At 41.4% G+C, this 17,240-nt stretch overlaps 2 protein-coding genes across 15 annotated transcripts in view; one reads left to right on the top strand and one right to left on the bottom strand.

The window, feature by feature from the left end:
• LOC107759098 (serine/threonine-protein phosphatase BSL3) overlaps positions 1-1,861 on the top strand; it is a 40,392-nt gene extending 38,531 nt beyond the window's left edge. For 7 of the 14 annotated variants that reach the window (XR_012694096.1, XR_012694100.1, XR_012694098.1 and 4 more), the window contains 5 exons: positions 20-95; positions 616-751; positions 853-989; positions 1,072-1,135; positions 1,214-1,861. Coding sequence is in view for 7 of the 14 variants with exons in the window: in XM_075219440.1 (XP_075075541.1) it covers positions 20-95; positions 616-751; positions 853-989; positions 1,072-1,135; positions 1,214-1,227 (427 nt within the window). In the remaining 7 variants the exon portion in view is untranslated. Of the gene's footprint in view, positions 1-19; positions 96-615; positions 752-852; positions 990-1,071 lie in introns of all 14 variants that reach the window. The other 7 variants (XR_012694095.1, XR_012694097.1, XR_012694094.1 and 4 more) reach the window with 2 other exon arrangements.
• A 13,958-nt stretch (positions 1,862-15,819) lies between these two features.
• Positions 15,820-16,473, bottom strand: LOC142163187 (uncharacterized). Its single transcript, XM_075220445.1, has one exon. It carries the CDS (start codon positions 16,471-16,473, stop codon positions 15,820-15,822), a length of 654 nt encoding a protein of 217 aa, XP_075076546.1.
• Between the last annotated feature and the right edge of the window lie 767 nt (positions 16,474-17,240).

Here is a 17,240-nt window from a genome sequence, read left to right as displayed (position 1 = left end):
CATCAGTGTGTGTTTCTAGGTCTGACCCAACAGAAAATGATAGCGTTGAAGGATTAAGACCAAATGCAAGAGGTCCAGGATTGGTCACTTTTGGGGTGAGTAATTTTCTTCCCATATCAATTTCAGGGAGTTAATTTTCACCTGATCTTTTTTTGGGGTAGTGGAAATTTTTGTTTTCTTTCACCTATTGGTCTCTTAGTTTGGAAACCTGCAACTTTCTTATTAGTTAACTGAAGTTACTTAAGAGGGCCCATTGCAGAAAGATATGATATTTCAAACATAAAAATTAAGATTGCTCCTTCTGCCCTCTTTTTCCACTTTGACATTCTATGGGCTGTCATTTTCTTGAGTTTGCTTTGTGCAAATTGCAGCCCCTTCCATCTTTGTAACTTGGACGTTTTTAATTTCTATGTCCAAGCTCTTTTCATTCAAGACAATTGAACTCATATGTCATTGAAGTCACTTATCTGTTTGCTGAACTGGAGTTTTGGTACTTCAGTTTATGTGGTGCTTGAATATTAGATATCACTGCTATCCTGTCTCAGGGGTCTTTAGCGTGATGCAGTTTCTCTAGCATTTCCTTTCGCACTAATGTAAACACTTGCATACATGCAGCCTGATCGTGTGATGGAATTCTGCAACAACAATGATCTTCAACTGATAGTCCGAGCGCATGAATGTGTGATGGATGGATTTGAACGATTTGCTCAGGGACATTTAATTACACTTTTCTCAGCCACTAATTACTGTGGTATGATGTTACAAATTTTGGATGTTTGGAGGTTTTCTACTTTATATATATGATTTTATCTTTATGCAAAATATAATGTTCTTTTTTTTTCCTTTCTACAGGTACTGCTAATAATGCTGGTGCTATCTTGGTATTGGGTAGAGATCTTGTTGTGGTTCCAAAACTTATTCACCCGCTGCCGCCAGCAACATCTCCTGAAACTTCACCTGAGCGGCATATAGAGGACACTTGGATGCAGGTTTGTTATTTCCAGATCTTCTTCGACCCGCATATTCTTTGCTTTGATGTGTATCTAATCACTCTTACAACTGTTGGGATAGGAGCTAAATGCTAACAGACCACCTACACCAACTAGAGGACGTCCTCAAGTTGCCAACGATCGAGGTTCTCTCGCTTGGATTAGAATATAGTTCGATTATTTTGCTATACTTCCAGGCTCATGCTTACATGTAGGATTTCCAGTGATATGTACATAGCATGACACCATTCAGAGAGTTCCACGGAGATACGTATCCTCTTGGGAAGTTGGAAGGCTTGAGGCACCTTGGGGATTCTTCCACAGAAAAGATGCTTTCAGAGGATCAGATTTAGATATTGGAAGTTGCAGGCACATGGATACATCATGATGCAGAGCAGTTCGGGGTTTCTGATAGGTGCCCTTTGTACATTGAGCCACAAGCAGGTAGAAGGATTTTATCATGATGCAGAGCCAGTTCCTGGTGGTTTTTTTTTTTTGTATTTTATTCCTTTTTAAAAGCCAGTTCCGGGTGGGTAGTGCTGGGTTTTTATTGTATTTTGTTCCTTGTTAATCCTACATATTTTTTTCCCTCGTTTAGGGTGTATCATTTTTGTCTACGGTAGAAGAGGACTCGAGTCGTCCCCCACATATGATTGCTGAGATTTATAATCCTGAAGATAGCTGTCGTAATTCATGTATCATAGAGGTGGTTGCTTTGTGTAATTGTATTGCTGCCTTGTAAAATGTTACTTCCACGTGGGCAAGAAAAAGATACGAATAGCTGCTCATCTACTATTTATGCCTTTTATTTTCGTCTTCCCTGTAAGAAATTTAGAAACTCAGTTGACAGCATAAGCTCCTTGTTTATTGCATGCAGCGCCTTTAGATGTTTAGTATTCTCTCAATGCATTGAGCTTCCGCCATTGACTACGTCTTTGGGTTTCTTCAAAAACAGTTTACTTTTATCAGTAGAATGTTAGACTATTCTTTCATTCTACAGCTTTACAAACTATCGTCAGGAACAGTACCTTGTTGAGTTGTGGAGATTGTGTTGTAATGAGTTATTTGAAGGTGTAGTACACCTTCACTTTTGATTTGGGGGTTGACGTCTTGAGGTGTATAGGCGACCTTTTTAGAGTAAACAAGAATTCGATTGAATTTAACTTTTAACAATTTTTCTCTTTCTCATTCTTCTTCCATGTGCGCAAGCACCAATTTCTCTTGACCAACGGCCATTTGAAGTCTACATCTTTAACTCCCATATATTCTTGCAAACTTCAGCATGTTTGACTACTGACGAAAGATTAGCAGAAATATCGAGATGTAATGTAGGGGAAATCGAATATGGCTTCTTCAGTATATCTGTATATGTACATTACCTTAATAAATGTATATTAGTTTCAGGTTTTGCATACGCAGAGTCATTTACGCAACTGGAGCTAGAGAATACTGAAAATACATCAAATGTAATTCAGTCAAGTCTTTCCATGTCATTCTCTAAGAGGTGAATTTCGCCAGCTCTGTCTCTTGGTCCAGCAACCGCTACATTTCTTGAATGGCTATTGCCTACATAACCCCTCTCCCGCTTTAAAGGAATTGAGTGTCAGAACCCCTATGTAGTTCTCGGTCCTTTTTTTAAGAGTTCCTAACAGGTGCTTTTGTGGCTCTTCACTCCAGCCCTGAAGTAATTTGTGAGCTTATTTTAACGTGGATTCTCTCTCTCTCTCCATCTAGATTTCACATTGGGAAGTCTGATGATCGAATAAGGTAACCAGTGCAGAACAGAATACCAAGAGCTGCCATCTTCCCGGGCAGGTCCACACTTGAATGCAAATAATAATTTGCTGCTCAATAATTAGTTTCTCAAAGGATACATCCTTACACAAGCGTGAAGCTTACCCTTAAGAAGTCAGTTCCTAAGCTTGGATGAGATTCACATAACTGTGAGAGGAATAAAAAACTATCAAGTACCTGTGTTAACCTCGTTTAACTGGTCTTTAAACATAAGATTTGTTGAGATCTTCTGTCTTGACCTTTGGAGGCCGAATCTCTCCTTTCTTAACCTGCAGAAAAGCATGATGAAACTTGTTCAATCATTTTTACCTCAATTATAAAATGCTTGTCACCCACACCCTATTCTTTATCATTACAATCAATGATGTTTCCCAAGATCATCACTCAAATTCAAAGTAGTTTTTGTTAAAGGAAGAGCCATAACTAAAAACATTCTCTTAGTATAAGAGCTCATCAATGATGTTGGCAAACCTAAGAAAGGAGCTAATGTGGTGATTAAACTGAATATGGTTAAAGCCTATGACAACGTCTCTTGGCCTTTTTTATGTTTTATGCTGAGGAAACTGGGATTTGCAGAAGAATGGATTGAACTAAATATAAATTCATTTCTAAGACGTGGCTTCTTCAAATCAGGAAGAGGCTCCAGACAGTAACAACAACTAGATAATAACAGAACCAAAACAGAAACATCATCGGGTAGTAATAAAAATCTAATAGTAATAAAGAAATAACCCTCTACCTTAATCTTCAACATCCATACTTTCTCATCAAGAGTCATGTCCTCAACAATTACGTGAATTTGAATTAATTGAGACTTAAAAGTAAATATCGCACATTAGGAGGAGAATTATAAAAACATTAAAAAAACAACCTGATATCGTCCTTTACGTCAGCTGACGGCAAAAAAAGGGTCCCTATTCTACGCATCACCTAACTCCCTCGCAACTAAACTCCATTCAACCAATTTCACCATTCATCTGCTCCATAATTTCTCTTTCTCTCTCTCTCTCTTCTCAATCTTCACTTCCACTCTTCTTCTATCCCTCAAACCCTAAGGGCATCTCCAACCTTGCCCCAATCCCTCATAGTGGAGGAAATATTTGGGGGAATTTAGCTCCAACCCTCCCCTATTTTTGTCCCCAAAATGGGGGATGAATAGTATTCCCTCAAATATGGGGGTACACTATTCATCTCCCTCATTACTATTCATCACTTTTTTATTATTATTTTATTATTTAATCTTTTAATTTATCTCTTTATATATACCTAATTATGTTTATGTAATGTATTTATAATATTAATATTATATCTTAACTTTGGTGTATAATTTTGATAAATTAATTTTCGTGCATTTATTATTTTTATGTAGAAATAGCAGTAGATGAAAATCAACGATTTCAAGAATTTTTATTTCGACATAGAATAATTAAGGACAAATATGCTCATTTTGCACTTCGTAATGCATTAATAGATCATTTATGAGAGAATATTAGAGGTTGAAGTTGAATATTTATCTAGTATTTCGAATGAATTTTATCGTTATGTAATATGTATTTAATTAATCTTGTATCACAATGATTTCACTTTTATTTGAATTATTAGTTAATCTATAATAATTGCTTACAAATTATATTATTTAAAATTTTATGGAATTGTTTTAATTATGGAAATTATAAATTAATAAAAATAAAAGATGGAGTTTATTTAATGGAAATTAAAAATTAAAATTGAAATGAAAGGTAATAATATAATATAGAAGATAAGGAAGAATATAAAAAAGTTTGGGGAAAAAAATTGGGGAATGATTGGAGTAAATTGTCTCCAAAATGAAAAAATTCCCATTTTGGGGACCAAAAATGGGGTAAAGGTGGGACATGCCCTAATCTCAAACCTCACTTCTACTCTTCAATGGAATTTACACTCTAAATTTTGTCCATCGCTCATTTTCCCAACAATGTTGAATTTCGCCATTCCCTTAGTTGAAACCTTCGCTCTAATACCAGTTGTCACGTCCTTAGTTGTTAACTAAGTACACGTGCGATACTTGACAACTCGCTCACGATCTTGCACAACTTGCTCACATTCTTGCTATGCCAAGTCAGCCTTACTACCTTTAAGATCGCTAAGAGAATGGAAGAAAGAACACAAGAGAATTGTTCAAGGAAGCTTTGTATTAGAGAGAACTTGAATTGTTTGCTTGATGAATTACAAATGAATGGTCCCCTTTATATACTAGTCTCCTAGGGGCTAGTGTGTAAATATTAATTACTACACAAGTCCTTGATATTTACAAGATAAGGGCTTTTTTTAGAATTTTCTATAAGCCTAAAAGATTCCAAAGACTTTCCTAGCAAATCCATAAGGATCTAGGTTCTTCCTAAGGAAATGTCCATACCTCTCTAGAATCTTCTCACAAATGCTAGCCTTCTTCTTGTATAAGCTTCCACATGGCATTAATATATGCCAAATGGCGCCTATGTGGCATGATGACATGGCGGGTCATCACACTCTCCCCCACCTAATATTGCGACGACCGCGGCGCAATGCTGCTGCATAAACTCTCAGATCTTATCTTTGAATTGCCACAAGTCTTCATATCGTTCCCACATGGCCTCCTCCGATGATTGCCCTTTCCAATAGACGAGGAACATAGCGGTGGCTTTTTGCCCTTGTTTTCGCCTGGCCTGGTAATCTATGATAGCCTTAATCTCCCGATCATGCGAGGCGGTGATAGTCATTGGCGCCCGACTTGATTGGCCCCTACTCGGATCATCCTTATCTTCATTATATGGCTTAAGCATGCTGGCATGGAAGACAGGGTAGATCTTAAGATACGATGGCATGTCAAGCTTGTATGAGATCTTGCCTACCTTAGCGACGATCTTAAATGGCCCCTCATACTTGCGAATCAGATTCTGATGCATGCCCCGTAGTGCTTTGAACTGTCTTGGGTTAAACTTCACCATGACTATGTCCCTAACTCCGTAGTATGTGGGACGCCGCTTACGGTCCGCAAACTTTTTCATCTTCTTAGCTGCCTTATCCAAGTAGGACTTAGCAGTGTCGAGCTGCTCCTACCATCCTTTAGCCATATGATAAGCTCCCAAACTCTTTCCCTCGAATGCGGTTGGTAATAAATGTGGAGTTTGCGGTTGTTGGCCTGTGGCTAGCTCAAATGGTGTTCGCCTAGTGGACTCACTCCGCTGCAAGTTATAAGAGAATTGGGCGATGTCTAGGAGCTTTGCCCAATCTTTCTGATGCGTGCTTACATAATGCCTCAAGTAGCATTCTAGTAAGGCATTGACTCGTTCCGTTTGTCCATCCATCTGTGGGTGGAAACTAGTAGAAAAGTGCAGTTCCGTGCCAAGTATGTCAAACAACTCTCTCCAAAAGTTCCCAGTGAAGCGGGGGTCTCGATCACTGATGATATGCCTTGGTAAGCCCCAATACTTTACCACGTTCTTAAAGAATAGCTTGGAGGCTTCCTTAGCTGTGCAACCCGGTGAGGCAGGCATGAAGGTGGCATATTTGGAAAATCTATCCACGACCACCATAATAGTACCATAACCCTCAGACTTCGGTAGGCAAGTGATAAAGTCCATAGTCACGCTCTCCCATGGACGCTCTGCAACTGGTAGTTGCTCCAAAAGTCCTCCGTGTTGTTGTTCAACCTTGTCTTGTTGACAGACAAGACAAGTCTGCACATAGCACTCTATGTCATCTCGCATGCGTGGCCAATAGTAGACTGACGCAACCAAGGACCTAGTGCGACGTTGACTTAGATGACCAACCCACATTGTGTCATGACTGTCCCTTATGATCCGTCGTCTAATGTCTCCAAACTTAGGAACGTAGACCCGCCGATCTGTGGTAAGTAGTAGGCCGTTTTCTATCCAAAACAGTCTCGTCTTGCCTTTGTTAGCTAACTCGATAAGCTGTCTGGATGCTGGATCATGCTGCATGCCTTCTTTTATAGCCTCCCGAATGTCCCATCTCGCTAAAGTGATTGCAGCAAGCTCGGCTTTCCGGCTCAAGGCATCGGCTACAACATTACCTTTTTCCGGCTTATACTCCAGCGCATAATCAAAATCGGCTAAGAAATCCTTCCACCTAGCCTGCTTTGGTCTGAGTTTCTTCTGTGTATGAAAGTAGCTAGTAGCCACATTATCAGTCTTGACCACGAACCTTGACCCGAACAGATAATGTCTCCATGTACGAAGGCAATGCACAATGGCAGTCATTTCCTTCTCTTGTACCGTGTAACGCCGCTCCGTCTCATTTAACTTGCGGCTTTCAAATGCTATGAGATGCTTATCCTACATCAGGACACCCCCAATGGTGAAGTCTGAGGCATCTGTGTGCACCTCAAATATCTTGGCAAAGTCAGGTAATGCCAAGGCTGGCTCCTTTGTTACAGCTGTCTTAAGTCATTCAAATGCCTTTTGACAATGCTCCGTCCAAACCCATGGCTTGTTCTTCTTTAACAACTCAGTCAATGGTGCGGCCTTTGCTGAGTATCCATTGATGAACCGACGATAGTAGTTAACAAGGCCAAGGAAGGATCTCAACTCAGTTACCTTTATAGGTGTCTCCCACTCTTGGATAGCACGTACCTCAGCCTCGTCCATGCGTAGCTCTCCATTGCTACTGACATGGCCCAAGAAGTGCACCTTTGATTGTGCGAACTCACATTTCTCCCTCTTGATGTATAGCTCGTTCTCTTGCAAGACTTGGAAAACCTTCCTCAAGTGCTCCATGTGCTCCTCCAAGGTGTTGTTGTAGATGACTATGTCATCTAGGTAGACTACCAGGACCTGATCAAGGTAGGGATGGGAGATCTTGTTCATAAGGGTGCAAAATGTGGCCGGTGCATTGGTTAAGCTGAAGGGCATCACCAACCACTCAAAGGCTCCATATCTCGTCACACATGCTGTCTTTGGCTCATCCCCTTCCGCAATGCGAACCTGGTAGTAGCCCTTTCGAAGATCCACCTTGGTAAAGTACTTGGCTTGCCCAAGTCTATCGAACAAGTCAGCAATGAGCGGGATCGGGTACTTATTCTTCACGGTGACTTTATTAAGTGCTCGGTAGTCTATGCATAAATGCAACGATCCATCCTTCTTCTTCTGGAACAATACTGGTGCGCCAAAAGGTGCCTTTGATGGGCGAATGTGACCAACATCTAGCAGCTCCTTCAATTGTTTCCTGAGCTCCTCTAGCTCGGGAGGTGCCATATGATATGGGGCAAATGCGGGTGGTTTAGCCCTTGGCTCCAACTCAATCTTGTGATCCACTTCTTGCCTAGGCGGCAGGTGCTTAGGCAACTCCTCGGGCATGACATCTTTGTTTTCCTCAAGCAACCTCTCTATGCAAGGCGGAAGTGTCTCTTGAAAACTCTTGTTTTCCTCCAAACTTGTGATGGTTGCCACGAACGTCGGCTCCCCCTTCTTGATCCCCTTGACAACCTGCATAGCTGAGAGTTGTGCTTGGCTCTGTTCGTGTGGCATAGTCATTGTAGGTACCATGTGATACGCTCAAATTACACTTTAATGAATAGTGTAAGGCGATCAGTGTCAAATATAATAACCCAACAAGGTTGGGGTCGAATCCCACAGGGAATAGGTGTGAAAAGGTTACTCTTATAGTGTGTTGCTCGACTAAAGTCGTATCTCTATTCGGTTAACAGTAACAAGAGAATGGTTTTATAGTAACAAGAGTATGAATTGAGTTTGTTTGGAAGTATCAACTAATTGGAATATTTATAGAGTAATTAACTGGATTAAAGAAACCAAGGTTGTGTCCCCTTTAATGGAGTGTAATGCTTATCGGTGTTAATGTGATATATTTCTAATGGAAGGTTCTTTTGATATGCAAATGATGTCTAAGTGACTACCCAATATTTCCCAATAGTTGAGTAGTATTTCCTCTTTATAATTTTTCCAAATATAAAAGAGTTGCAATTTAGAACCATCAATATATGCCAAGTAAAACCCACTTATTCCTACGCGATTCTATTAAACAGGGTTTAAAGCCTTGAGTCATTGATATTTACTTCTACCAAATTCTAATCCACCGTCCCAAGCAAAGCAAGAATTTAATGGCACTTGTTAATGTTTGCAAACACCAACAATAAATGAAGAATGAGAAGTAAATAAATATCAACTAACCATTATATATATATTCAATGTTAAACACCCATTAGCATAACACTCATTTAGGGTCCACAACCTTAGTATTTAAAGTTAGCTACTCATACTACAATACAAAAATCAAAGAGTATTTAATGTCATAAAAGCTTACAAAGTAGAGAATCTTCACCCAAAAGCTTCCAAAAGTGAGGAATATTAATGTCTTGGAATGTGGTTCAAAGACTAGACAAGATGAGCCCACAAAGACATCATAAAACTATTTATAGTGGACTCAAAATCGGGATAGAAAACGGACAAAAATGCCCTTTCAGGTCTGATATGCGATCGCATTCTTGTCGTAGAGCACGTATGCGGTCCGCATCTTGAACATCCTCATCGCAGACTGGAACCCTAGTTTACAGGTCTTCTTCACATTCCAATTATGCGGATCGCATTGCAGAAATGCGATCGCATTTTGCATCGCATCTTCGTCCTTCAGTGACCTTCATGGTTGGTTTGCGGTTCACTCTGCGGCTCGCATGTTGGTTCTGCGGTCGCATAATGGACCGCATTCTTGACTTGAGATTTAACCCAGATCTCTGCTTTTGTCTGGGATTTGACGTGCATTCTGCGGCTCGCATGTCTGATTTGCGATCGCATAATGTATCACAGACCAGCATTTTTGCTACATTTTGCTCTTTTCTTGTCTTTTTGCTTCGATTTCCATATTCTTGCGTTCTCAGTCCTTATGTACTGTAGAAACAACAAAACTACATAAGTAACAGAGATAATTGCATTAAAACAAGCTAAAATCTAAGCAATTAGTATTGAAATGTGCCGAAATTCTCCGACACATCAACACCCCTAACTTAAACTCTTGCTTGTCCTCAAGCAACTAAAACAAACTTAGCCTATTCTAGACTTTATTTACAAAACATGAAACGATAATGACTATGGGTGGTGTTCATTGCTAGTACTTCAAGCATGCATCTATAATTGTTTTGCCCTTCCTAAACTGATAGTATATACAAGGAAAACTAATCAACTTGTGAACCTTGAGCCTCAGACATTGCGACAAAATGTTACCCTCAGCTGAGTGCAATTGCATTTGACTCAAAAGCTCAACTTTTGTTTAACTCCACAGTTCATGTACTCTCACTAGAAAGAAGGTCCCAAAATCACAATATTTATAAGGACAACAAAAAGGGACAGTTTACAAATACACTCACTCTCAGAAAGAACTTCAAGTGTTACAACATTTCATACCATAAGCTTGCCCTTATTTTAATTCACCGCTTATTCAAGAATGTTCGGGTGGAGGTCTCATAAGGACTTTTTAAGCTTGTAATGTAGGTTTCGGGAAGGGTTGGATAGACATTTGGGTACACGTGACTTCACCCTCCTTGAACACTACTCACAATTTTCCATTTTTTTTTACTTTGCTTCTTTTCAAGCCCTCATAGCCTCATTTGCGTCTATTTTCCAATATAGAACCACCTAACATACCTCTTCTAATTTTATTCAAGGCTCCATACTTTATATACATACACATATTTTCTCTTTTTTTTTCACACAAATCTTTCTCTTGTTTTTTTTCTCTTTTGGAGCTTGAATAATCTAAAACAAACACTTTTGAGGCATGTGGTCCTAACTCAACGTACAACCTTACCAATCTCCACTGCGACACCACTCCCAACTTAGGCTTTTAGCCTCGTTCTCAATGTTCAAGGAGGGACGGGTTCAAGAGAGGGGATTATTTTACAAAACAAAAAAGGAGAGGTTTGTAATGAGTTGGCCAAAGAAAAGGCTTAAAGGCTCAAATTGGGTACTAGTGATATTATTTATGTACAGGTCGGCTTGAAAGGCTACAGAGGTCTAGCAAATAAGACAAAGAATGCCTAAGATCATCCCTCCAACCAAACATACTATCATTTTTCTGAAAGAACCAACCGGGCAAGTTCTAGATGATAGAAGTAAACACGAGAGTTATATACACACAGAGAACTCACACACACATGGTACACGAACTGTTTCATTCACATAATTTGACGCTTTCGAGTCAACACTTGGCAACTCAAGGCTTTCATCATAGACACATGTATAACTCTAGGTCGCCATAGAGTCACAGAGCGAGCCTCAAGTTCACAAAGTTGATCACAAAGACTAATTCCCTTAAGAAAGTTGTCAATCTATCCATCATCGGGAAAAGTCGACAAAAACAATATTTTTTTATATATGTGGAAGGGTATATGCTATGTACAGACACACATGCTTGATACTAGGAAATTACACCAAACCGGTCAAAATGATTCATTCTACGATCCTGGTTCTACTATTACACCCTTGGAAAAGAACCGGGAGAAGAAAAACAAGGAGGAATTGATTCCTAATCACTATCTACTTGTTTTTGTTGTTTTTCTTTTATATGGACAACGATATCATATTTACACAATGCTATTATGAACACAAAACAAACACTAATATTAACATCATCACGAATTTCATAACACAACTTATGTACCGAAGTCATACTAATATATACAGAACACAAAATCAAAATACACATAAGTACAAGAGTCTGATTGTAACATAAAGATATGCATATGTACAACAGTTTCCAATATCACAAAAATATCTACAATGCTACCCTCCACCCCAAACTAAAAGCATGCATTATCCCCAATGCATAAAAATAGAGAGATGAGTTTGAGGGGGGCTCCCTGAGGCACACTAAGTGCTATGGGAGTCAGTAGCTGGCTGAGTACTGGAGGGGTCACCCTCGGATGTGGAAGCTGGGACCGATGAGAGCTCGGTCTGAGGAGTGACCTCTCCTGATGGAGTAATGCTCTTAGGCTGGTCCAAAGTATGAGTTGGAGCTGGAGCTGGAGCTGGTGCTGGAGCCTGTGAGCTGCTACTCTCGCCCACTGATGGCGGGGTGACTGATGGAGTTATAGGGCTGGCCATGTCTACTAGAGACCGCTGGATTGTTGTCTGCATATCTACTTGTTCCACTTCTGCAATAGCAGCCTCCTCAATAATAGCATCCTCGACAGAGGCATCCGCAATCTGCTTTCCTTTATCTTGAGGGCCATCATCGCTTGAATATCCAGAACTTTCCTCATCCTCGCTTCCTCCTATTTTTCTCCTCATCTTCTGATTTACCATAACCTCCGAACTTCTCCCCAGAATGGATCACAATATGGGTTGGAGGGGCTTTAGGCTGGGAAGCTCCGACAGTATCAGTCATCAATGCAGTGAAGTCAAGACCTAAGTCCGGAGGTGCTGTGCCGTCACCTGATCACCATCTGTGGGAAGGAGGGATGATAGATCGAACTCTAAGTTCTGCATCTTTTGTAGCTCGGTCTTCATAGAAGCAACCTCCTTCTTGAGTCCAGGCAACCCACTAACTTCACCCCGCTCTATCTTCTCCACCCTCAACTCACGTTGCTGTAGACGATCCTCATATTTTGACTGTTGCTGTTGGAGGGCCGTCACTGAGGATTGCATGGGTATCAGGGCTTGTTTGATTAGATTTGGAAATGTCTTCAAAAGCTGGTCTACTTTGGCATTGGCATGCTGAGCCAGTAGACCAAGCTTCGAGATAGCAGGAATGGTGATGGCAGGCTGGACAGTGGTGGATTGAGAAGCAGGCTCGGAAGTGGAAGTGGGGGACACTGTAACCTGAGGAGTCACTGGTGTCTGGGAGTCACTGTGCTCTAGATCAATCAGATCATGGACCTGAACCTGTGATGGGGCAACAACAACAGTGATGCAAGAGATATCCATGATACGTGTGATATCAATATCCCTCGTTTCCTTTCCAGTTTTATCAGTTGGCAGGATGGGAACTTTCACAGCTTTACACAGAGCTGTGATCAGGCAAGGGAAAGGAAGTGAAGTTGCATGCTGCATTGCTCGGATCCCTATTTCTTGGAAGATCAACGCTCCCACATCTATCTTGATACCAGTCATGATGCAAGCAATCAGAAGGGCCTTCTCGATTGCTATTTCAGTTTCATTTTGAGTTGGTACCAATCGAGAAATGACAAAACTGAGCCAGTAGCGACCCTCTCTCGTGAGATCTTCCTTATATATCTTGTTCTGAGGATCGACCCAAGCGGGAGTCCCTTTTGCTATCACTGAGGCAATCCATCCACATTCATTCTCCTTATTTTTGAATTTTTCAGTGTACTCAGCTGTGCCTGCTCTCCATCCTTTGACGTAGAACTCATTAAGGGCCTCAATGTTGCAGAAAACAGTCTTTCCCCGGACAAGCACTTGATCGGTGAAAACTTTGTTGCGTTTGTGGTATTTCGTCCTGGAGGCCCCATAGGATGCATAGAATTCCCTCACAAGGGTCTCATTGTACTCCGTGGGTGGCTGAGTGAAGTTCTCCTATCTCCGTGTTTTTATGTTTTCCAGGATATGGGGGTATTTGTCTTTGAGCCCGTTCAAGCTTAATTGTTTCTCGCCCAGGATTTTGTGTTTTGTGAGCCCTTTTCTAAATACCTCCCTGGACCCATCAACCCCAAATTGGAGCTGTAAATCTTCACCTCGTTTCCTTCTTTCTTCAGCCTCTATATTGATTGAGGGCCTGAGCTCCTCCGCCTCATACTGGGAGGGGCTCGGCACGTTGTCCTCTATCCGTGATCGCTTACTGGTGGAAGCCCGCTTTGATGAGCGTCTCTTTTGACCCATATCTGCATAATGGTGAAGAGTGAGTGACATCATTAACAATACAGAGAAGATACAGACGAATCAAAAGCAAGAAAGAAAATGCGATCTGGTCTGCGATCACAAAACCATAATGCGGACCACAAACTTGTCGCAGATATTGTAGTCTCAACTGGTGGTCTCATTCTGCTGTGAGTTATGCGGTCGAACCACTATGCGGACCGCATAATCATCGCAGAATTGACATGGATATATGGTTCAAAACTGAAATCTCTGTATCACTCTGCGGTGAATTTGCGGTCTGCATTTTCACAATACGGGCCGCAGATGCCTTCATTATCTTCTTCAGAAGATTTAGGGTTTAGTTGTGCAGCCAAAATGCGGACCGCAGATGCCTTCTTCTACACAGGTCACCCAAGCTTTCAACAATGGCGGTCCTATTTCATTCTACCCCGTACCCCAAATTATTTTCAACCCAAAAACATCTACACTACAGAGAAGCAACTACACAAACATCTAAACACATTTTTGCATAGGATTTAAATGAAAAATCTCTGAACCTACGGTGGAAATCAAAGATAAAACGAGGGAGAAACGGGTTCATACCAGCAGAGTTTGATGATTGGGACAATGAGTGTGACAAATGGAGTCCTTTGGTTGCACACAATTTGAGCTTGATTTGGTTCGAAGTCCGTTCGTGTTCTTCCCCCTTTTTTTTTCGTTTTTTTTGTTTTGTTTTAAGTGAGTGAGAGATGAGAGGGTTATCCGGACTTACCTTGTCGATTCTGCGATGGATAGGACACTATAACACACAGTGTGACTGCATGTGTGTTATGCGATGAGGTTAAGGACCAAGCTGAAGGGAGGCAAATGCGGTGCAAAATGCGGTCGCATAAATTAAATGTGGACTGCATAATGCACCACCTCACCGCATTTTCAACCACAATTTTAACCAAAATCTCTGCTTAGGTTTGCGGTTAGAGTGCGGTCCGCATAGCTAAAATGCGACCGCATTTGTGCAGCAGAATTCACCTAGTGGTTTTTCTTCCACTTTTTATGCATTCGTACCAATTGTTATGATCTTTTGAATCCCCTGCACTCTGACACACACTTTAAATTTCTCAAATAAATCTATCTATCAAAAACTAAAAATTCATAGAACAAAAGAGTGTTACCACACATGGGTTGCCTCCCATGAAGCGCTTGATTTAACGTCGCGACACGACGAAGTTGATGTTCCTTTGGTTTCACTCAATGGTCGGGCATGGACCATCTTTGAGAGCCAGCTGCTCCACCAAATGTTTTTCTCCATCAGTGCCCAAGTAGTTCTTGATACGTTGGCCATTTACCTTGAATGTTTGGGACCCATCTGTTGATTCTAATTCCACAGCTCCATAAGGAGAGGCATTGACAACTTTGAATGGATCGGACCATTTTGATTTAAGCTTGCCCGGAAACAATTTGAGCCTTGAGTTAAAGAGCAAGACCCAATCACCCGTCTTGAACTCTCTTTTCAAGATCTTCTTGTCATGGACAAACTTCATCCATTCTTTGTACACAACTGCACTTTCATAAGCATGGAACCGGAATTCCTCCATTTCATTGAGTTGTGTTAACCTCAAATTTGCAGCTTCAGCCCAATCTAAGTTCAGCCTTTTCAATGCCCACATAGCTTTATGTTCCAATTCCACGGGTAGATGACATGCTTTACCAAAGACTAGCCGATAAGGAGAAGTACCAATAGGGGTTTTGTAGGCCGTGCGGTATGCCCACAATGCATCATCTAGCTTCCTTGACCAGTCGGTCCTATTTGCATTCACAGGTTTTGCTAGAATGCTCTTGATCTCCCGGTTGGAAACCTCAACTTGACCACTTGACTGTGGATGATAAGGTGTGGCCACCTTGTGCTTTACGCCATACTTCTCAAGCATCCCCAAGAATGCCTTGTTACAAAAATGAGATCCACCGTCACTAAGGATGGCTCTAGGAGTGCCAAACCGAGTGAATATGTTTTTCTTCAAGAAGGCGGTCACACTCCTTGCCTCATTGTTTGGTAAGGCAATTGCTTCAACCCATTTGGACATGTAGTCCACAGCTACCAAGATGTATTTCATCCCGCAAGAACTTACAAAGGGGCCCATGAAGTTGATTCCCCACACGTCAAAGATCTCTATATCCATCATAAAGTGCATTGGCATTTCATGCCTCTTGGAGATTGAACCTTGTCGTTGACATTAGTAGCAAGCCTTGACCATTTGATTGGCATCATGGTAGATGGAAGGCCAATAATACCCACATTCAAGAACTTTAGCCGCCGTCCGATTTCTTCCATGATGATCCCCAACCGGTGAGTCATGGCATGCCTTGAGAATTGGCATAACTTCTTCTTCTGGAACACACCTTCTGATAATATTGTCAGTACAAACACGGAACAAGTATGGTTCCTCCCAATAGTATTGCCGACAGTCTCTCAAAAACTTCTTTCTTTGATAAGATTCCAATCCGTCCGGGATAAGGTCACTAACCAAGTAGTTAGCAATATCGGCATACCAAGGAGCAAAAGTGCTAGATAATGCCAGTATGTGCTCATCAGGGAATGCATCGTTGATTTCAAGATCTCCCTGCGGTCTCCCTGCTTCCTCAAGCCTTGACAAATGATCCGCCACTTGATTTTGAGTTCCCTTGCGATCTTTGACTTCGAAGTCAAATTCTTGCAACAACAAGACCCATCGAATTAATCTAGGCTTTGCATCCTTCTTTGCCATGAGATATCGAAGAGCCGCATGATCAGTGTATACCACCACCTTGGACCCCAACAAATAAGCCCGGAATTTTTCAAAAGCATACACAATAGCAAGAAGCTCTTGCTTAGTTACCGTGTAGTTCATTTGTGCCCCATTGAGAGTTTTACTTGCATAGTACACCAGGTGGAAACTTTGTCGTGACGTTGGCCAAGCATTTCTCCAACGGCTACACCACTGGCGTCACACATGAGCTCGAAAGGAAGTGACCAATCAGGCGTGACAATAATGGGTACCATGGTGAGCCTTTGCTTTAACTTCTCAAAAGCTTTAAGACAGTTCTCATCAAACACAAACTTGGCATCCTTTTCGAGGAGTTTGCACATGGGGTTAGCAATCTTGGAGAAGTCCTTGATGAAGCGCCTGTAAAACCCGGCATGCCCTAGAAACTTCTAACACCTTTCACGGAGGTCGGTGGAGGAAGCTTAGAAATAATCTCAATCTTTGCCCGGTCGGCTTCAATACCATGCTTTGAAATTTTGTGCCCAAGCACAATGCCTTCGTCAACCATGAAGTGACACTTCTCCCGATTTAGCACAAGGTTGGTCCCTTCGCATCGCTTAAGCACTTGTCTAAGATTGTTAAGACAGTGCTCAAACGAATCACCAACCACCGAGAAATCATCCATGAAGACTTCAAGAAAGTCCTCAACCATGTCGGAGAAGATGGACATCATACACCTTTGGAAACTGGCCGGAGCATTGCACAAGCCAAATGACATCCGGCTAAAAGCAAAAGTGCCATACGGGCAAGTGAATGTAGTTTTCTCTTGATCTTCCAAAGCGATGTTGATTTGATTGTAGCCGGAGTAACCATCAAGGAAACAATAAAATGACCTCCCCGCTAGCCGATCA

The sequence above is a fragment of the Nicotiana tabacum genome, chromosome 8, assembly GCF_000715075.1.
Source record: "Nicotiana tabacum cultivar K326 chromosome 8, ASM71507v2, whole genome shotgun sequence".
Lineage (NCBI taxonomy): Eukaryota > Viridiplantae > Streptophyta > Magnoliopsida > Solanales > Solanaceae > Nicotiana > Nicotiana tabacum.
This window is presented reverse-complemented; position numbering and strand designations above follow the sequence as displayed.

What these genes read in the sequence shown, in the direction of transcription:
- LOC142163187 (XM_075220445.1), bottom strand. Translation starts at nt 16,473, where the DNA reads ATGAACTACACGGTAACTAAGCAAGAGCTTCTTGCTATTGTGTATGCT.